Source organism: Alligator mississippiensis, chromosome 6 (assembly GCF_030867095.1).
Source record: "Alligator mississippiensis isolate rAllMis1 chromosome 6, rAllMis1, whole genome shotgun sequence".
Lineage (NCBI taxonomy): Eukaryota > Metazoa > Chordata > Crocodylia > Alligatoridae > Alligator > Alligator mississippiensis.
In genome coordinates, this window is record NC_081829.1 from 88753018 (window position 1) to 88775286 (window position 22269).

The 22269-nt window shown below is 38.7% G+C and overlaps 1 protein-coding gene across 2 annotated transcripts in view; it reads left to right on the forward strand.

The window, feature by feature from the left end:
• RAB11FIP2 (RAB11 family interacting protein 2) overlaps window positions 1-22269 on the forward strand; it is a 45897-nt gene that overhangs the window by 14872 nt on the left and 8756 nt on the right. For both annotated transcript variants that reach the window (XM_059730088.1, XM_006262702.4), the window contains exon 4: window positions 22125-22170. In XM_059730088.1, coding sequence (XP_059586071.1) covers window positions 22125-22170 — 46 coding nt within the window. The remainder of the gene's footprint in view (window positions 1-22124; window positions 22171-22269) is intronic.

Genomic DNA, 22269 nt, shown 5'->3' on the forward strand with positions numbered 1-22269 from the left:
GAAGTGTTCAAGAATATCATCTTTTTTCTTTATATATGTTTATACCATTGCTTATCTGTTTGTAAGTAAAATATGAACTTTATGTATAAATTTGATATCTTCTCTTTCCAGTTTTCAAGGTCTTTTTGAAGTTATAAATAGTAATATACTGCGTGAACCTTTTAGTGTTTGGGTTTCTAAAGGTATTCTGCATGTGTTATCATGGATTGTCCCCAGAAGTCTTGACTTTAGCTGGATGCTGGTTTACCACTGAGTTTTGGAGAGCGATCACTTTTAAAAAGTCACTTTCAAATTATTATAACATTCAGATACATCTACATGGGTAATTTGGGAAAGTTAAGAGATATCAATGAATAACATGAAGAAATATGCTTAAGTTAGTTTGCTGGAACCTCCCAAGGGGGCTCCCATTCAGGGGCAGAGAAGCAGAGGTTCTCAACTCCCAGGCTGCTGCCCAGTATCAGACTATGAAGGGTTGGCTGCCGGTCCACAGGAGGGTTGACTGCTGGACGTCCAGAACTGACTGGCATACTGCAGACTGGCAGTATAAAAAGGGCAGTATAAAAAAACCAACCCTTTTTTATACTTAGTATAAAAGAGGGTTGGCTGCCAGTCCGCAGTATGCCAGTCACTTCCAGTCTGCAGTATGCTGGTCCGCAGTTTGTTACTTCTGGTCCATGGTTTTCCAGTCTGCGGTCTAAAAAGGTTGGGAACCACTGCCTTTGTTTGTAATGACATAATTCATAGCAATCTCTCTCTTCTGAGAAAATTCTTCTCTTTTCAAAGGGAGCATCTGCATGAGATTTAATTCTCCATAAGTTATGCATATGTTTTCCCACCTTTCCTGATTTGCTGTAACTTTTCTGAGAGTCCACTGTAATCAAGTCATGAGTAATAAAGCATCTGTTTCCTATGCTAGTGCTGTCCAACTTCTAACTCCTCCAGGTGCTGCTTTCATCACGGGCTGCACCAGTCAAGCCACAGGCCACATAGCCATGGGGACACTTGCCTCCTTGCACAGTGTGGTCATGCAAGCACAATTGGTTGCCACCATGACTCCCAACAGATGCCCTTTTGGACACCTTTCCCGCTGCTTTGCAGACTGCCGCTCCCTACCCCTCCGTTGCACCACCCAGGCATGATCTACCACACATGGCCATGTACTTGCCCTCAGTTTCCTGTGCCACTTGTCGCATTGTCCTGTCCTGACCCTTGGGGCAGAGGCAGGAAGCAGCAGCCAGAGAAGGGTGGGGGGCCCAGAGACTTCAGCTGCTGTTGCAAGCTAGAGCGAGGGTGGGAATCAGCAGCCAGGCAGGAGTCCAGGAGCCACAGCTTAATTCCTTGTGGGTTGCATACGAACCATGGGCCACCAGTTTGAAACCCCTGTCCTATGCTCAGCAAGTTGGAATGGTTTTAAAGCAGCCAGTGGGAAATCTTGATGTCACTCATATCTTTTATGTTTTGGATTTGTACTACTTTTTAAGTATTTTCTTCAAGAAAAATTGTTTCTCCTTGCTTGCTATAAATTGGTTCTATTTTTTGCATACCAGGAGGATGCACTGTATACAGGTGCCTGGCTGTGTGTAATTGTATGTCTAAAATGATATGTATAATGTATCCTTCCCTTGAGAAAAGTGTGTGTGTATGTATTATATCAACCAGAGAAAGAATATGTACGTATATTTTATATATTATACTGCATGCATGTGTATATATATGATTTTATGTATTTATATTAATCTATCATTACAATGTAGCTGCTTATTTAAGTAGTTATACAGTTTAACCTCCATTTATACAGTTTTGACATTTTGCATAGAAAAGGCTAGACAACAGTTTAAAATACGGTTCTTATGTGTAAAATATGATCAATTATGTCTCCAGAAATGCATTAATCTTGGAAATTGAAATATAAAGCAGCATTTTAAGATTTATTGAACAAAAAGTTAGTTTTAAATGCAAAACATAATCTTGATGATCTTTGTTACTTTTTGATATATATCCAGTACGTTTAAGGAAGTTTTATATTATTTAACTGATAAATACATTTCTGTTTTACTTAATATTTAAAGTTAGTGAATAGAATTAATTTGTTCTAATCATCATGTCCTTTTAGATTTTAGAACTAGTAGGTCTCATTCTCTCACAGGACAATTTGAATCACAGATAAGAAGAGAAAAACAAATCTTCCCGTTTTCATTTCGGTGGTGGGTTTTTTTGGTTTGTTTTTTTCTTTCCCACCCCATTTCTGGTCATTTTACTGAATTAGTTGAAAAAACTGAAATGCTTCCACTAACTTCCATTATTTCAGTGTGTTTTTTCTCATTAAAATATTGATAACGGACTACTTGAATATTATCTATTAATCTAAATTATTTTGATAAGAGTGGATACATCTAGATGTGAAATGAATGCAATGCAATAAACTCTGGAGCAATTCACACCAGAATCACTTGTTCCCATGTGCAGCAACTACACATGCACCTAAGATAGCAGCAATTTGAACGTGGGCAGGACAAGCCCCCGGCCGACTAGGCCCAATTTATGCCCCTGGTCACAGTTTACACATGAGTTTCGGCATATGAAAGTACTCGGCTAAAAGATAGTACTATGCCCGACACTGCTATCCTACAGCAGAGTTAATTAGTTTAAGGCACCCTAATACTGGTGCATGTGTAGACAGTGACTCTTTACTGCAGAGTTAATTAGTCAACTCCACAGTAAAGCGCATGTGTAGATGTATCTGGTAAGTTAAGATACTGACCTAGGTTGTAATAAATTAAAGTTGAATTTTGAGTAGGTTTGTTTTTTAAAAGTGGAAACATTGAATTTGAGTAAAAATCCAATTTATATTTCAAATACCAGAATGCTGCAGGTTTTCATAAATGTTAATCTTGAGTGGCAGTGGCTACAAGGCTATAGAATAATGCTTAATTTCTTCAAATTTATTGTCACAGCACATCACAGTACCCATTTAGTAGATATTCTTACTTATTCCACTCTTCGCCAAAAAATGCTGTCATTTTTAGAAAAAAATGTTTTTCACTTTTATTGCTTATATACATTTTACTAAAAAGGCTCTTGGATGACTTCATTTAAACTTTAATATGCATTCTATTATTTTTACAAAGCCAAAATATAAATGTTGATCACATTTTATGATAAGACGATTGCTATAAGGAAATATCCATCATGTATTAGATATAAATGAGAATCTCTATTTTTACACATTCCATTCTTAGAAGCATATAAACATCTTTATAATCTCTTTGTTGACATGTATGTTATGCATGTTTCCTTTTGAAATTAAGTCAAAATGTTACTATTTAAGTTTCCGGTTTGCATATTCTGACTGTGGAAAGTAAGAAAAATGTTCATTTTTAGAGTTGGTGATTATATTAGGGAGCTCAGATGTATACACCTATGGACAAAATATAAATTAGGTTGAGTAAACATCAGCATTATTAATATGCATGTTCATCTTTGAATTGGGATGCATACACTGAGAATTTAGATACGGAGTTGTGTTGCTTATTTGCTCGTTTCCTTATGCCCCAGATTTTAAGCTCTGTATGGCAGGGACCTTTTCTCCCTTTATCAGTAAAGCAACTGGCATGCTTTTTTATTCAAATTATGAACTACTATTATTTACGTAGAAGTCTTTTCCAGTGTAAGTTGTAGTACCTTCTGAAATATTCTGAATTTTAATTTCCCAAATAGTATTTCTCATAGCTGCTGCGTATACTATTTGCCACTCATGCAATGTAAATGGGTACCATGCTACAGAAGTAAAAATATTGTGAAAAGACCTATTCTGATTTTGAAAGAGATGCCTCACTGTACTTCAGTGCAGCCAGTTCTGAAATTAGCCAATTCAACTAGACAGATAGCACTCATTCTCCACTCTAAGCATTATTGGCTTATTTTATTTCTAAAGCAGCTTAGTGATTTAAACATCTGCCTGTTGATTGTGTTGACAACATATCTCCAATATACACTAATGGGGTAGAGTCTACTTTCCATGCATCAGAATGGTTGGCCTTAGACAACTCTAAAATTTAAAATGCTGAAAAGAACATACATCCTTTTCTAAGACCAAAGGTTTCCTGACAGCTGAGAATGGTGGCTTTGGTTTTGATACTGGTTCTAGATCAGTGGTTCTCAGCCTATTTGCCATAGTGGGCCACACTTGCAGCTCTCAATGTGTTTCATGGGCTGCCCCCCTGCAACTTCCGGTGTATCCATTTAACGTGATGTCACATGGGCTGGAGCAGTGTACTGATTGGGCCGCATGTGGCCTGCAGGCCACGGGTTGAGAACCACTGCTGTAGATCATCGGAAATAAGAACAATGCAGTTTTTTTCATCTAAATCCAGTTGACTATGAAGAAGATTGGCAATGAAATTTGGGATTATGCTTTTTATGTTGACTTCTAAAAATATATATTTATTACTGGAGGTACCTGGGTACTGAATTTGTTGTCACAGCTTTGAGCACAGAAGCACTGTGTAGGCATTAAAAATATAACTTGATGTTGGTGTCGAAAGTAGGCATGGCTTGCGTTGAGTGTTTGAAGGATCTTGTGACATCAGCTTGCCCTTTTGCTATGCTCATCTTTGCATTTGTTTGTTAATTTAGGTGTGATAATAAAGACTGTTATCAATCTCATGTAAAATATTCAAAGAGAAAAGTTATGCCAGTGTCGCTGAAAAAAGTTAATGAAGTCAAGTAAATCAGTGCTATGACAGCAAAATTTGATTTTAATTTTTCATGTAAATGACCATGCCCTCCCTCTTGGTTGAAATAGCAGGAATCCAATTGTCCTGCTTACATAAATTGGGAAAGGAGTATGTTTAAGACTGCTTGCAGACATTAAAAAACACAAAAAATGGTGCTTTAAATTAAACTTGGCACATTCCCATGCCGAGCCCTGTACATGACCAGAATAGGCAGCATGTTACTTATAACCTGGCTGTGCAGCGTCTGTAAAGATGGGGTACTTTTATCTAATAACTGATTGAATGTGCTTTAGCTAAAAGTGCCAAAAAGTCCTGCTGAAGTACCTGATCTTGTTTTGGGGTTTGTTTGTTTTTTAATGTCTGGAAGTAGCCATAGTCTTAGTGGGAGGTAGGTAGGGCAGGTTTTGACTTAAAAAATTGTTAGCAGTGTTAGTCTTAAGTTTTAGTGATAAATAATAATTTAGTATCTCATAACTAATTGGAGCCCCCCACTTGGAAATTAGAATTTTTTGGAGAAATTCTTCTAGTATCCAGCTTTCTCCGTTGAAAAACAACATTATGTTTCTCTTTCTTCTGTTTACCAGGCATGGAGTTATGCTTTCTAGTCCTAATATGTTTGTAGAGTGAGCAACCTCATGGAGTAACTTAAAATAGGAAAGTGCTATGCTGAATCTGACCAACATGCCTCTGTTTCAGTTTCAGTATCCTGTCTGGACATAACCAGATGCTCCAGAGGAAGCTGAAAGGCACCCCATAAGGGACAATTATAGGATAACTTGCCCATGGGGGAGTTTTTTTCTAACTCCATGCAGTTAGTGGTTGGCTTACAAGAATTTAATTTCCCCTTCTTGTTGTTTAAAATCCATATGTGGCTGTTGTTAAAGTTATTCCCTTTGCCAAAAAGCTGTGTTTTGACTTGCTTATTATCCCTGATATTATTAATGTTGAATGATATATTCATACTTTGTATTTTTTTTAGCCATGGTCTATATATAGCAGTTTATTAATTTGTCCAGTTTCCTGACATATACTACTTGATGGAAAATTAAGGTTTTGATTCATTGTGGTTTACCCTGTTGCCAGAGCTGTCCCTAGGGGTGTCCCTAAGGGGGTGCATGTCAGCCTGTGCAGGGCCTGGTGAGGCGTGGTGGGTGGCAAGCGGCCGTAGCCAGCAGTGCTTGGTGACAGTGGCAGAGCCAGTGACGCTTGGCAGCAGCAAAGCATGGCAGCTGCATCAGGACTTATGCAGCCCTGACCATGGAGTCTCCCAAAGCACAGGGCCTGGGGCGGTTGCCCCAATTTGTCACCCCCCCATCCCCCCCCCCCCCCCCGCCAGGGACAGCCGTGCCTGTTGCACTTTTCCTTATAACTGTCTTCAAATTTTAATTAATTTAGGAGGAAGCAAGGAAAGGTTTTGTTTTTCTTTTCCACGCGGAAGTGATAAGGACGATGGGGCAAGGGCATTGCTTTATTCAATAGATTTGTTTTTCTAATTTCAGATTTTTTTTTAAAAACATGATGAGGTGTCCATGTGTCTAATTAGTGATTGAAAACTACTAGACATTTTTCCATTGACTTGCAGTTTGAGGTCCGGCCCAAATTTCATCTCAATTAATTTAGGTTGCTATTTTTTTTGATCAAGCAAGAAGGATACGGAGAATAGCATTTTGTAGTATACATTCATAGTACATAATTAATTACTGCCTGGATGAGCTGTTGGGATGGTAGGTTGGCCAAGAAGGTGCTCATCCTTTCTGTCATTATTGACATAGTAAAACAACAGTCTTAGAAAATCAGAAAATTTTCTTTTCTTTTCCCCCTAACAGTTAAATTGGTACAGTAACCATTTAGAAATAATGGCTTCAGTTTCATTGTTCTAGTAAGGCTGATAAGGATTAATACTAGTTGTAAAGAAATTGCTGTATATTGGCACAGAGGAATAGTCTTCGGTGCATCGCAAAATACGGGATATAGAAACACCTGATATCTAATAATCCAACTCTAATAAGAATTATTTTCTATAACTTTGAGCTAGTCACTTAATTTCTCTCTGCTTCAGTTTTTTTGCCTGTAAAGTAAGTATGATTCTTCCATACCTCTTAGGAATTTGGTAAGGATTAATTAGTGTTTAATGAGGGTTTTGAAGCTATACGATGTTATGTAAATCATAAAGATTTTTACATGTTGTATTGTTAGGCATGACTGAGAATTAGAGATATCCAGGGTAGCTTCACATTTTAAAAATACTAGGTCTTATAGTAAAAGAAAAAAACACTCTTTCCATAAATTATATAATATCTAATAGTTCCAAGAGATTTGCATCATGCTGTCAATGAAGAGCTAGTAAGCATCAATATAGCCTGGTATGCTTAACTGTCATTTAAACATAATGAGATTTGTCTTAATAAAACTTAGTCCATAGCTTTAAAACATTTGCCGTATGTATAATTTATATCACATTCATTCTTATAATTGCTCTTATTAATTGATGTGCTTCTTGAGGGTTTAATTTGCAGGGACCAGCTTTATTGCCTTTATAGTGAACATATTTAAGTAAATTGATATTTGTCCTTCAAAATAAAAAGTTTTAATAAAATAACCAAACCTTTGTGCACCATTTCTCTAAAATTGTTTGGTGTTTTTTAAAAAAAACAAAACAAAACACTATAGTAGGCTAATAAACTGATGTGAAAATTTCTCAATTTACACCACTTGACAGGTGCTAAAAGAAAAGCATCTTTAATTTTAATGTGTTGTTAGGACCTCTTTAGAGAGATTGTACAAGTTATTAACAAGGTCCTCTGAGACAGGAGACGGGTAATTAACAAGACCTACAGAAAGAGAGTTTAGGTAATTAATGAGCTCTTAGGCACTGGACACAGGGTAACAAATAGTCCAATACTTAAAGCTGACAGGTTGTTACTAGTATGATCAAATGCCAGATTGAGAAAAGTGAATTGATAGGTGTCTGTGAGCTTTCTAAGAAGCCCTGTTTTGTTCTAAAAATATAACTCTTCAGATTACATTTCCATGACAGAGCAGTAATGATATTAGTAACTCATCACTGTTACCATAGCTGTTTCATTAGAGAAGTTCAGTAGATAGAAATGTTGTATTCAGAAATGGGTTTAATCCTCCAAAAGGAAAATGACGGTCTCAGGAAGCGTGAGGGAAATTGCGGTACTACTCTGTGACATGCAAACAGTTGGTTGCACCAATGAATTTACTTGCTATGACCGTTTCCAGAAGATTTGAGCAGATGTAAATTGAGTTAACTGAGTAAAGTGGTGTGGTGCATTGAGCAAAATTACAAATGTCAAACCTCTTGGAGAAAATAAGAATCTGATTATGTGTCGTTTACATAATCTCTGGTGCGTTATAAAAATAATTTTGTATACCATGTTTTAAAGAAAAGTAGAGATGGACACAGAAATGTGGGAGGCAGGGGGAAGCTTCCAAACCTTTGTAGAACATGTATATGTGTATAGTTGCACCAGCCTGTTGGCCAACTGAAGTATACTAAAAATATTTGACAATGAAAACATTTTGAGAGAAAAACTACCATTAGTTTTGTGGAGGTGATTGACATGGAAAGGGCACATGGCTTGTGTTGGATGGAAGTGTATCCATTATTTCTGTAGTGGTTCCAAAAAAAGAAATAGTGCAGATGGTGCCTGTAGTGTAGATGTTGCTGCTGTACTAACTTTATTACATTTTGATACTTTTACAGTACATAATATGACATTCCTACTTGCATTCAGGGAGGATATTTACATAATATCAGTGGACGTTCTAATCTCTTTTAATATATTATTTTATAACAAATAAAAGTAAAACCTACTTTGTTTCTTTCCTATAATCTATATTGACAGCCTATCATGTCTTTTAAATGTTCTTCAAACACTTAAAAATTGCAGCTCAAGGAAAAATAAATAAGGTTTCTATTTAACAAGCTCTCTGTTTTGCTTATCTATTTTGTTTTGTCTGTGTTCCCAAATCCGATGATGATTGTCTTAACAGTGTATCTCAGCAGTTGTTCATACTCATCATACTTAACAGTGGCAGCACTGGCTGCCCCTGTGGTGTCAGGTATTACTAAAAATAAATAGTGACAGCTTCCTCTTTCACAATTTAATGCAAATAGTTTTAATGCCTGAAATACTATTAATTTGGTTTGCTCCTGTTTTCCCTTAGCTTTTGCGTTATTGCATTGCCACCAAACATTTCTTATTGTCTATTTTAATTTTCAATCTGCTAAGCATGAACTTTTATGAGAACATTTGACTGAGATGCACAAAAATACTAGAATTTTGAGCGCATCATTGTGTTCAGATGACAGCAGTTGAGGACAAAGGGCAGCATATATTCAGTATACTGTTAGGCTTTAATATTTCATTAACATTTGCACGTGTGAGTGTCACTGTTATGCTTTGGCAATTTTGTCCTTGATTATCAAGCACTAGGGGCTCCTGTACAATGAGTGCCTTGTGCCTAAACCCCTGCATTTCTACAGAGCTCATTGCAGAACTGGAGCGAAGGACTGCGATGCTGTTTATTCCTTTTAAGCAGATGTAGTGTAATTTTTCAATGCTTTCCTTTCTATACTTTCTCTAACTCTCTCACCCTGCCCCCTCTCCTTTTCCCTATCCCTTATATTAAAATTCCTTTATTCCTTTCTGTTTTGTGTCCCTGCTCTTTGCAAGGCCTTCTGATTCTTCCTGAGAAAATAGGGCAATCAGCTGGTTACCTCAGGTGTCTGTACTAGCTGTTTGAAGAAAGTCTCCTCCTGCTATAGTGAAAGTTTCCTGATATCCACTGAGAGGGCAATACAGCAGGGCACAGGCTGTCCAGGAAATTTTTGCAGAGTCTTGGGGACATCTTCCTGATGGAAGAGACCAACTAGAGACCGTGTTCATTTTGACCTCCTGCTCAGGGAGGAATTGGTGGGGAATGTAGTAGTGGATGGCAAGTTGGGCAGCAGCAACCACAAGATGATTGAGTTCAGGATCTTGAGGAAAAGAAGGAAGGAGAGCGTTAGAGTAAGGACCGTGGACTTCAGAAAAGCAGACTTTGACTCCCTCGGGAAACTGATGGGCCCCGCAGGATTCCCTGGAAGCTCGTCGGGGCAGGGGAGTCTAGAACAGCTAGTTGTATTTCAAAGAAACCTTACTGATGAAAAAGGAATGAACCATCCCAACATGCAGGAAGACTAGCCAGTATGGCAGAAGACCAGCTTGTCTTAGCAGGGAAGTCTTCAATGAGCTAAAACATAAAGAAGGAAGCTTACAATAAGTGGAAACTTGAACACACAAATGATGTGTAAGTGTTGACAGTGCCAGGGGCACAACTCTACACTGCAGCTGCCACCCACAGTGCTGCTGCACCATTGGTGCAGAAATCTGGGGGGCACACACCCCCTATCCTCCCCCACCTGTCACCTATGCTTTCTCAGGAGGAAGGTAGGAAAGCACTGAAACAGGCTACCTAGAGAGGAATCTCCATCTTTGGAAATTTTATATGACATACAGAAAGCACAGTTTAAGGAGGTGGGAGAAATTAAAATACAAGACACAAGGGAGGAGGGAAAAGAGAGAGAGGAGAGGAGGGCCAGTGCTGGGATAGGCAAACAAGCAGCAAACCCATAGGAACAAAGGAGTCACAAAGGCTAATCCAGATAATTGGATAAGAATCCATAGTCCCTGTTTTAAACCATACTTAACACAATCCAGTTTGTGGATGATATCTTGAAGGTGGCTGTCTAAGAACAGCCACCCTCAGATCAGCTGTGGTGTGTCCGGGGAGGCTAAACTGTTCTGCCACAGGCTTGCATGTCTTTGCAGTGGATGTCAAATCAGTGTGCATGTATTTTGTCATGTAGGGATTGCTCAGCCTGTCCAATGTAGCCAGCAAGGGCACTGTAAGCAGGTGATGGCATATATGATTGGTGAAGTTGCAAGTGAATGAACCTTGGATGTTATAATCTGCGTTTTTGCAGTCCAGGGATGATGTGGTTCTGTATTGATGTTGCACAGAAGGCATTTGGATCCATTACAAGGACTGGTGCCTTGATGAAACTGGGAGTTAGATAGCCTGGTGCTTGAAAGATGCCGTTTGAGTTTGGGGGGTTGCCTATAAGCCAGGACAGGTTTGCCTCTCGTAACTACATTGAGATGATTACCTGTTTCCAAGAGGTGTTGGAGCTTATTAATGATATGCCTAAGGTGTTCAAGCCGGGGGCTGTTGATGACAACCAGAGGGACTCTGTTGCCCTTGCCCTGGGGTTGGTATTATTTTAGGTCAGAGCAGGGTTTGAACCTGGCTTTGTTTTGAGTGGCTACAGTTTTGGGGTTGTATTATTATAATTGTAGGAATCCCTGCTCCAGATCCATAAGGTGTGCTTCCCAGTTAGTGGGATCAGATCAGATACAGCTGTAATGAGCTTAGCCATAGATGATCAATCTAATGGTGTGCATAGGGTGCAAGTTGGTGAAGGTAGTTGTGGCAATCATTTAGTTTCCAGTAATCATGTGGTGGCAATATGGCCATTGCAAACTTTCACAGTAAGGCGTAAGACATAAATTTGCTAAGTGGAGTATTCCAGAGAGAGTTTTATGGAGGGATGAAAGTTGTTAAAGTCCTGATGAAATTTCTCTAGGGATTCCTTTCCCATATGTCCATACAGTGAAAATGTAATTCATACACACACACACACCCCTTAGATAATCATAGAGATGAGAGGGCAGCTGCACAGGAAGTATTAGAAGGCTATATGTGTGTCCCTGGCAGTGCCATTCATTTATAAGATATAGGGAGTCCCCAAACCTGAACTAGTTGTAAGTGAGGACAAAACAGGAGCATGTAATGGCAGCTGTTGCCTACAAAACCTAATGCCTCTCTGAATGAGTTGCTCTTTAAGGGGCCACCCTGCTCTGCTTTCTGTCTTTCTATGCTTTATTTAGGAAAAACTGCTTAAAGAATATATGTAACTATGCCTGCTTACAATAATAATCAATTTTGACATTTCTATCAGTCATTAACAAAGTATCTGTATATAGGTTACACGATTTTGCAATGTTTTATTCTCCTTCTTGCATTCTTTACATTTCTTCTTTCAAAAGCAACACACCCTCTCCCTGTTACTAGAATTTGGGTGCTATTTTATTTATTTTTCTTTCACTCTTCTTCACTTACAGTTGTGGTTATAGATGCATATTTGCCACCTTTCTAGTTGAATGAGATTTACCTGTTTGATCTCAGAATCGGTTCAAAATATGAACTAATAGAATGAAATACTGCATAGAATGAAATACTATGTTATTTGTACTGCAGAAATCTTAATATTTACTAGAATTTAGTACATAAGGCAGCGGGTCTGAGACTTCTTAAGCACAGAATAAGTACCAAGCAAACAGAAACAGTGCAGGATTTGCTCCCTGCCCTGCTAAGGTGCTTAACTAGTGAGATGGATAGATCATCTCTTGTCGTGAGAGAGTAATTAAATCTATGCCTTATCTCATTTTGGACTTTTGGGTTCAGCCTGCCAACTGTTACACGATATGGATACTTCTATGCGGCTGAAACTACCACCCCTAAGGTTCCCACCAAGCAACCATCAAATGCTTGGGTTGTTATTTATGCTGTATTGGAGCCATAGGGTCCTACAGGATATTCTGTGAATTGTTTTTATAAGTCTGGACTAGGGGAAGCTGTCCCCACCCAATTAGATATTTCTAATTAGAATATTTATTTTATAAAAGTTGCTGTGCTTAAAGTTCATGTTACTGAATAATTAGAAGATTTTTAGAAATGTTGCAATCTTGTAAATACATATGAAATCATTTGAAATTGATGTACTGGGTATACAAGGAAAAAGTCCATCCAAAGTATAATGCTTTGGCTATTGAAGTAAAAAAAAAAAATAGAAACAGATTTTTTTTTTTATTACCAAAGAAGCACTTTTTTTGTTTTTTAGCAAAAGAACCAAACTTCATGTATTAAAATGACATTCTTTTTAAATATAGTCAATGTACAGAGTATTTGAATTGGAAAACTTCTACATTTTTCTGTTTCAGCATGTTAAGAAACAGTTGTTTTAAGTGAAAATTGTTTTTGAGCTTGAGACTTTAAATGCCAAGTTTCAATCTGGGGTGATTTTTTTTTTTTTCCCCTAGCTGAGTTATAGATCCCTGAAAGTAGGACCTTAAAGTAGAAGTGATGACACAACTTAAAGTAGAATGACTTAACGGGTGTATAGTAGTTCTCCTGTGGATAAAATGTCTTAAGTCGTTTAGCCAAAGCACCGTCTGTTCAATACTTGATCTCGTCTCGTAGCTTAGTATGAAAGTGCATAGTAAAAGAAATATTTAAATGCCTGAAAAATTTCCATTTTATTGTTGTTAGCCAATTTTGCTTGTAAAAACTATAATAAAACTCAATCCAACGTATTGCACAAGATCACTATAGCCTTCTGATCTGACTAACAAAAGATAGATTTTTCTTGCTTTTTAAGCAAATTATGATTTACAAACAGTATTTTAGAGGAGTGTGACACATTATATTGGCAGATAAAACTGTTCAGCTAGTAACGGTTGTAGAGTGTGGACATAAAAACTATTTAATGCAGAATAAATGGGGCAAAGCTTTACTATGGTGCCTGTGGTAGTCTATGATGACTGCCCACATGCCATTCTTATCCCTTGGCAAATGGAAGCTAAGCCATGGTAGGTCTGCCCCAATTTCATTGTAGGTTGTCTGCAGATGGGCAGTTACAGCAAAATAATTGATGCATATTAAAGCCCCAGTTTCTTTCTATCCAGCTTCAAATTCTCTGTTTGTCCATAACCTTATTTTCACAGTGAGTTTTTTTAAAACACTGTTTTAAATCTTCTATTTATAGATACTAGAAATTCTGTGGCCTGCAATTTTAATGTTTAAGTTTTTTACCATCATAGAGTTTCAAAATTTGATAAAAACCTAATCATAAAACCAATAAAATAAATTTAGGCTACTTACAGATGTAAAAAAAACCCAACTCCCCCCTGCCTCTCCCGAGCTTTACTTTAAATTCTGTGAGCCCCCATGCTGAGCCCAGCACATGCCCAGAAGAGGCATTGTGTTAGCTGGACCCGGCTTCCCCAGTGTCTGTATAGATTGGGCGCTTTAGTGGGGCTTTTTTGGCACTTTTATCTAAAAGCTGATTGAATCAGCTTTTAGATAAAAGCACGAAAAAGCCTCACTGAAGCGCCCGATCCATACAGATGCTGAAGAGCAGAGTCCAACTACCATTTTGCTGCTTCTGGTAAAGCACTTTTTTTCCCCCATGTCTGTAAATAGCCTTAAGTGTAACTCTACAGTTAGGTCATGTACTTCTAGCAGCTTACCTATGACAGCACAGAGCTCAGTGTGGGTTAACCAAACCATGTATTTACCAGTTTCTTCAGTGAGTTTTGCAGCCTTCGTAGAGCTTTTGCTGCCTCATGTAAACTGGGATGGGTACCTAAGCTATCCGTTTTTTAAGTAAAGTCTATACTGCACTGTCGTGTAGTTGAAGTGTAGTAAGTGTCATCACTCAGCCCAATGGGCTAAGATCAAGTATAGAAAATCTTTGCCTATACTATATTACAGTCACTAATGGTGTATTTCAGTCTACAGATACCCTTAGAAAGAGCTATTCTGATCCATATAGCTATTGAGCAACCTAAATATTTAATTGCCTGATAGACTAGGTAAACCAGGAGGCTGCAATGAAGGGAAAACTACAGGCACAATAATTTAACTATAAAATAACATATTTGTTATGGTTAATGCAGTTTAAGACAGACAGTCTGCAAAAGCTGTCTTCTTTACTAGCTTATACTACTTTTTCCCTGGTTACTCTTCTTCCCACTGTGACATGAGGAAAGGGAAGGAGTCTCAGCTATGACTTCAAAGTAGAAATCCAAATGAATAAAAGCCAGGAAATTCTAACAGGTTTTACTATTTAATAACATTTGGGTTTAAAAAATGTTTCAGTAAAATAAGAAGGTATGATTTCACCCATGGGAATCAGTGATCCAGCCTGCGTAGAGCCCTATCATCTGGCCTGCAGTGCTGCTTGGGGGTCTTGGACCAGCCCTGCACTCGGCCTGCAGCAGGCGCTGGACGAGCTGTACAGAGTCAGTCTGGCACATGCTGCAGGTGGTGCATGGGGATGGCCCAGCCCTGTATGCTGGATTTGGGACTAGTCTGGATGAGGCCTGCAGATGTGGATCCAGCATGCAGGGCCAGTTTAGCACATGCCCCAAATCAATCCCATGCTTCACTCAACATGTGGTGCCAGTCCAGAGTGTGCATTGGGCTCTGGGATGTGGGGCCAGTCTGCGGGCTTGCTCCAGCCCATACATTGGCCTTGTGCCCCTCATCTGGCCGGTGAGCCTGGATGAGCTTAATTACCCCTTATTTAACCTGTCAAAGAATAACCGATATAAAAGAGCCCTTGGGAAACTAGTTGTTTCCCAAGTAAATGAGTCAAAGGACTTGGGTCGTTAGTGTGCAAAGCAAAACAGGGAAGGTATATGGAGGTTGGGCGAGTTGCTTGCTTAGAAGGATGCCTCTTTGTGCACCATTTCACTGTCGCTGATGTTTTTGAGTCCAGCCAGTTAACCTAATTTACTTCTCAATGGGATGACCTACCCCTCTTTTGGAGAGTGGAACCAGTGAAGGAGTGTTTGAGTTGAGATCAAAATGAGATTTCTAAGGAAGTCAAAATGAGGTCTGGGGGGACAGTACTGAGCTGTCACCAGCAGCAGAGCTATGGGAAGGGAGCATGGGAGTGCTGGCCCTTATGCTGCTCCGGATAAGTGGAAGATGATGAAAGAAACAGAAACTTAAGGAAATGAGCATCCCTCAGTGAAGAGGACATCTAGTGCAATGAGTGCTTATCTTCTCATTTTCTTTAATATAAGGGTTATATCCAGTAACAAACTTAAGATGCCTACAAGTTATCTAGTACAGCACCCAGCTTTTAGGTAACTGACCTCCTCGGTAGAATCCAAAACACATTATAAGATAGAGGTTGGCCCATGGGGTAGATTTGACCCATGGTGTTTCTTGATCTGGCCCACAGACATGGGGCTTCAGTAGCACTTGTTTTCCTGTCCCTCCACAGGAGAAAGCACTGGTGGCAGGTACTCTCCCTGTGGTGCCACTGGGAAAAGTGGCAACGGCACTTGGGTCACATAACATCCTTCTGTCTGCCCACCTCTGACCTGAACATGTGTCAGTCTGGCCCAAAGCCTGAAAAGGTTGCTAGCAGCTAGTATAAGGCATCCAGGTTTCCTGTACAGCACCTGAGAAGAGTTAAGCACCTCAGAGGTGCAGTGTATTAACAGCATGCCACATAGGGAGTCACATAGTGCTATGTAAAAATGAAGCACAGGGATGCATCTAAAAACCTGCCCCTCTTTATTCTTTGAAATAATGATTCAGGGCACACACTCTACTTCTAAAGAAGAGGAAGAGCTCGCCTATTATATAATACCTTAGCAGTTAGAGCACTCACCCAGGAAGTAGAAATATTGGGGTCCAGTGTCCTCCACTAGCCTGAGGGGGTTTAAAATCACCACCTCCCACATCTCAAGAGAGTGCCGTAACCATTAGACTATATAACCTACAGTGGGGTGATGACTTTCTCCAATACTCCAGATGAAACTGTGCCCCATGAAGAATGATAGCTCCTGGGTGAGTGTTATAACCATTAGGCTATTATATAAAAGACGGACACCACCGTCAATATTTCTGCCCTTTTGGACACCCTGTTTTATGAGGGGCCTAATTCTCTTGGTGTGTGTTCGGTGTGCACAGCAGGGAGTCACCTGCAGCGTGTCAATAGGAAACGTTAATCACAGGGGGGTGGTATGCCTACCACAGGGGCAGGCAATTATTTTGGGCAGATGGCTGCTTACTGAGATTTGGCAAGCCATCGAGGGCCTCATGATAGGCAGCCAGGGGCAGATAAATATTAATTTTCTAAATTTTGGGGGGCCCCATGGGCCAAATAGAATGGCCTGGTGGGCTGCATTTTGCCCACCCCTGGCCTACCAGGTTTGGCCCATTGGGGTGCTCTTCCATCTAGTTTCTAGATTGCACCAGGTCTTCAGCCATGGGGTCTTAACTCAGCTGAGGACATTGTGCAGCTCTGGACATGCACAGAAGCCTTTATGGAAAATGTCATAGCCTTCCAGCCAGGGATGTGCATAGTAGTTTAGACACCTCCAGGATGAGAAAGGTAGTGGGTTGAGGGTATTTTGGATTGCTGTTTTGGATTTTATGGCGCTAAAGGTAGCATTCTGTTTGTTTTTGAGTGTTTAGATGACCAGATTTATCTACATGTTCATCTAAGCCTCAAAAATGCTCAGGTGGGCATTATTCCTGAATGTGTGGCCCTACCCATCTGCATGACTACATACATGTCAGAAATAGGCTGCCAAGCTGTGTGTAAGTAGCATTTTGGGCATAGATGACCATGTAGGTGATCAGGTTTGGTTGTCTGGGCATCCAGATAGATACTTAGGTTGGCATGCTAAGTCAGTGGTTCTCAACCTTTTTAGAATCAAGGCACCCCTTGGTAGTGCCAGCTCTTGTTTTCACTCATTGTTCTGTAGTCCAACAAAAAAAAAAAAAATAGAGCAGTTCTTCTATTGCAAAGAACTCAGAAAGACCACACCAATGAATTTCTATTTGAAATTTCTGGGTTTTGTGAATCTCAAGTCATCCCAGGGTGCTGCAGCACCCTGGTTGAGAATCACTGTTCTAAGTAATATTGTACATATGGTAGGTAGGTCTCTCTGGGAAGTCCTTGCATAGTAACTATCTGAAGCTCAGGACAACGCAAATATAATTTTAAGTATCATATTTTGTTGCCTTGACAATAAGAGCAAAAGCTTTCTAAATTGTTTGTATGTTTTTCCTTTTCTTGTGACACGTTTGTCCCCAGTGAACATAGAACCATAGAAAACTGGGGTTGGAAGGGACCTCAGGGGGTTACATCCAGTCCAGTCTCCAGCTCAAAGCAAGACCATCCCTAACTATATCATCCAAGCCAGCCACACCATTGTATACTTGGATCGTTACAACCTCCAAGGATGGAGACTCCATAGCCTCTCTGGGTAGCTGTGCTTTACTACCCTCTTCATGAGAGTTTTTCCAGATATCTAACCTAAACTTCCCTTGCTGCAACTTGAGGCCATTGCTCCTTATTCTGTTATCCGCCACCCCTGAGAACAGTCCAGCTCCATCCTCTTTGTTCCCACCCTGCAGGTAGTTGAAGGCTGTTCTTAAATCCCCATTGATCTTGTCTCTTCCAGACTAAATAAGCACATTTCCTTCAGCCTCGCATAAATCATGTAGACCCCTAATCATTTTCATTGCCCTCGGCTGGACTCTCTCCAATTTGCCCTCAGTAAACTTATGTCAGATAGGTTTTTTTTTATTATTATTTGACCATCATTGGTATGCTTTTCTCTGTTCATGCATAAAGACAATATGGTCTCTGCCTCTGCACGTATAATCTAAAGTCCTAGGCTTGCAAACTCTTCTAAGTAAGCCTATTCAAACCAATTGGAATACCCTGATGTAATCAGCTTGCATGATTTTGACAGCCATGATACTAACGCTTTGCCTAAGCTTGAAGCCTTGCCCCTTTTAACTGTGCTAACCTAGTTAAAACAGTGAAACCCTCTGGTTTAGTTGTAGTTTGCCAGAATAAAAGATAATTATGCTTCTACTAAATAAAGTAGGCCATACTAACGTAAAGTGCCTCATACCAACACAGCTGTATGGTTGAGTTTATAATGGGGTTGATTTAAAAAAAGATTCACCTTACCAGCATAGTAATATTAGGAATTTTTTTAAGCATAAATTGGATCATAACAAGGCAGCATATTTTTGTGAATTGTTTGAAAAACTTTGTAGGCATTATATATTAGATGCAAGAGATTTGTAAGGAGGAATCTTTGGTCATTTGACCATACCTAGACACAAGAAGGATTAAAGTAAGGAGCAACTTAGAAGAAGGAAGCAATATTAGTGATACTAAAGACGACGACTTGAGAGGCAATAAAAGAAATGAGAGAAGAGAAGCATGTAGAGGCAGAATTTTGAGAAACCCTCAGCTGATCTACTGTTGATTTCATACGCTGTCCTGTGTGCCTTTAGGCACAATATCATTTCAGCGAAGCTTATTTTAAAGTCTTAATTACTCATCTTGGATCATAATAGCAAATTTAAACCACATTTGACATGCTGTCCTTACTAAACTAAATAGATTATTCACATTATAACGGTGTGATTTTTATTGAGCAGTAAATACCCTGTGTTCTGGAACTTTTATTTGAGGAGATGCAAAATCCTATTAAAATCAATTTTAGTGTGCCTTTCTAATAGCACTTAAAAATAAATTTTGGAAAACAGTAATTATGTGTATACACACAAGACAGTTTTAATAGTGATGTTTGAGCCAGATAAACCCAATTTTGACTTTCAGTTCCCAGGATGAGCTGGCAAAAAAAAAGCCTGCCAGTTAGTGAAGAAACATCTTTTCTTACTTGCAAACTGAGCAAATGTAGTTTGGAAGTAACTGAAAAACAATAAATATAGAATCCCACAATGCCAATGCTTACAATTGTTTTTTACAGTGGAACCGCACTCTAAAATCTAAAAGGAAAATATGCTTCCAAGCTATGAACATATTTTTGTCATGCTTCCACAGCATAGATTTGCTGCCAATTTATCAAACCCAGGGCAAAAAAGTAGGGATAGGATCTTAGCTATTATAACTGTGCTGTGTAGTCCTACAGTGATAGCAGAGCATGGCATTGACATCCACGTTGCTTTTATCGTTCAGATATACATATTAATTAGAATTTGGATATTGCTGACATCAGCGGCTTCAGTTAAAATCAGACTGACCTTCTATACTTAAGAAAATAGTTGCTTGAGAGAGAGAGATGTAGGCTTACTTAATATACAATTTATGATTCCTATAATCCTAGGTGTATGCTTTTTTGGCTTGCTTTTACATGGTTATTATTAGCCAACTAAGATGTCAACTTTAACTTCAAGGTGTATTATTATGATGAAACTTAAGAAAAGGCCTAGGAACTTTAAATACACAATGCTGCAAAAATGTATTTTTGCAGTTTTACAGTATATTCTTTAAAGGTATTATTAAATTCACAAATGGTGAATTATGAGTACAGCTGGGAGAGCCTGCAATTTCTCATACTCACCTCAGGCTAGAAGAGCTGGCAGGAAACCATGCTAGGCTCACTGAGCCCATGGACTAGTTAGTAGACAATCTGATTTAAAATATAGATAGATAACAATCAAAACTACTTCCCTGGGAGGGGGTCTATTTCCCACTTTTCTCTTAAAATATGTACACAATCAATTTTTTATTTGTGACCCTTCTGTATTTAAATGTAGACAACTGCTTATGAAAGTACCTACACTTGCTGGTTTTGTAGATGCAGTCGGGAGGTTCACAATAATGCGGTGTGCATGATTTTTTTTCCGTTTAAAAACATTATTTAGTACTCCCAATCCTCTGCCTTTCTAATTTTAAAGTTCAGTTTTTATGTATAGTCACTGTTCCTGATTCTTTTTTAAGTTGCTGTTATGAAAGAGCATCTCAGAACGTATTTCACAAAAACTATTAAGTCATTCCGTTCTATAAAAAATCCTGCTTTCTTAACCTTTCAGAAACTCACTCAGTTGAGCAGTCAGACCGTATTATTCTATATCTTGTCTGACACGAGGAAATGGTCCCAAAAGAAAGGTATCCCAAATTAGCGCCACACTTCGCTAAATAACGACATTCTTGGTTTTCACCAAGCTAATTCGATCCAGTTCAGTTCACTCATTTTTTTTTTAACACAGAATAGATCACAAAAGGCAGCCATGAATGAGTAAGTTCATCATGTGTTTGACACATCAGTGTGAGACTAAAAGGCAGACCATGAGGGAGGGTTCCTGCCTTTAGATTTTAGACAATACCCGATGAAAGAGGCCCCTCATTCAAAACTGTTCTCTAGTGAGCTGGGCAGAATGCCTCAGATCACTGTTACAAGCAGGTATAATGGGAATTAGCCAGAACTGGATTCATCAGACACCTTTTTCCTTGCAGTTGTGACTGTTCATGTAATCAAATCTTCATCTAATATTCCAAGCGCTACAGGTGGTTTGCTGGGTGTCTGTATAAGCAAAGACTAGAGCTGTCCTAGATTGATTTAGCTTTTTAATTTCATTTTATAATGGCAACATTCAGAGCCTTGCTTTGCAAAACATGTCCATTCACCTCTTGCATATCGATGGATAAATATGTATAATCCAAAGTTACAGGCTCGAAAGAATGAGATTGAAGGGGAAGAATATTGCTTGTTTTAAGGATGATTTTTCTGTTAAAATGAAAAACAAGGGGACAGCTTTTTCATACTTTTGAAAGGTGTCATTTTTTATTTTTTTCCAATACCTTTTCAGTGGCTTAAAATTGAAACACTTTGTTTCCAAATTTATGTTTCCTTCTTCTTGAATTGATTTATCAAGGTATAATCTCTGACTACAGAGATGATTTTTTTTTTCTTTCTAAAAAAATAAAGGCAAATTCATGAGCCATGAGAGACATGAAGGGTTTGGTCTAATCATAAATGATTTGTTACATGTTCAACCAAGCCAGGTTGAACTGAGAAGGCTCTTTTGTAAAACCTCTTTCAACAAGCCTCAACTTTGACCTTCAGTACAGGTGTGCTCCTTTCCAGCATCACAGAATCACTATTTGGTGAGCTAGAGCATTAAAATGCTACTGCCAGGTATCAGCTGTGCTTTGGTCTCAGTCACTTAAGGGAAAAAAAAAATGAAAACTTTGTAATGTTGTATGTAGAATAATTTAATAAATCTATTGAATAGTTGTTCATTGGATCCACCTTAACTCTGTTGGGAATTGAGCATCATGAACATTAAAGAACTTTTCAACCTATGAAAACTAGTGATCTCAATTTAGTTTATGTAGGTTAGGTCACCTATATCAAACCCTCCACGAAGAAAGATACCAATTGGTACCTTTCTTGACAATCTCAGCCTAGACATCTGTATAGAAAATGGGTATAAAAACTGAATTAGCATCTCAGTTTCAGAAATGGTGGTTCTTGTAAAAAAATAAAATTAAAAAAAATGAAGTGGTAGGTTTATATACCAGCTGTTTTAAGAGCATTACCTTAAATTTGGGAAATTGTCCCTAAATTTTGTAAATTCTTGAAGTCCTGAATTATATGCACGTTGCTACATTTGGTATAAAGTTACCTTGACAAAGGACACATTAGTAAGGGTTTTTTTTGTTTGTTTCTCCTCCAGTTTTAAGATGAATACACCAAGCATTGAAGACCTCAGGAAAACAACAGTGAGTAATAATGTTATGGAGAACCATCAGTAAATGCCATCTATTTGTTGCCTGAAACAGAATAAATAATTTTCCCTCCTCTAATGCAAAAAAAAAAAA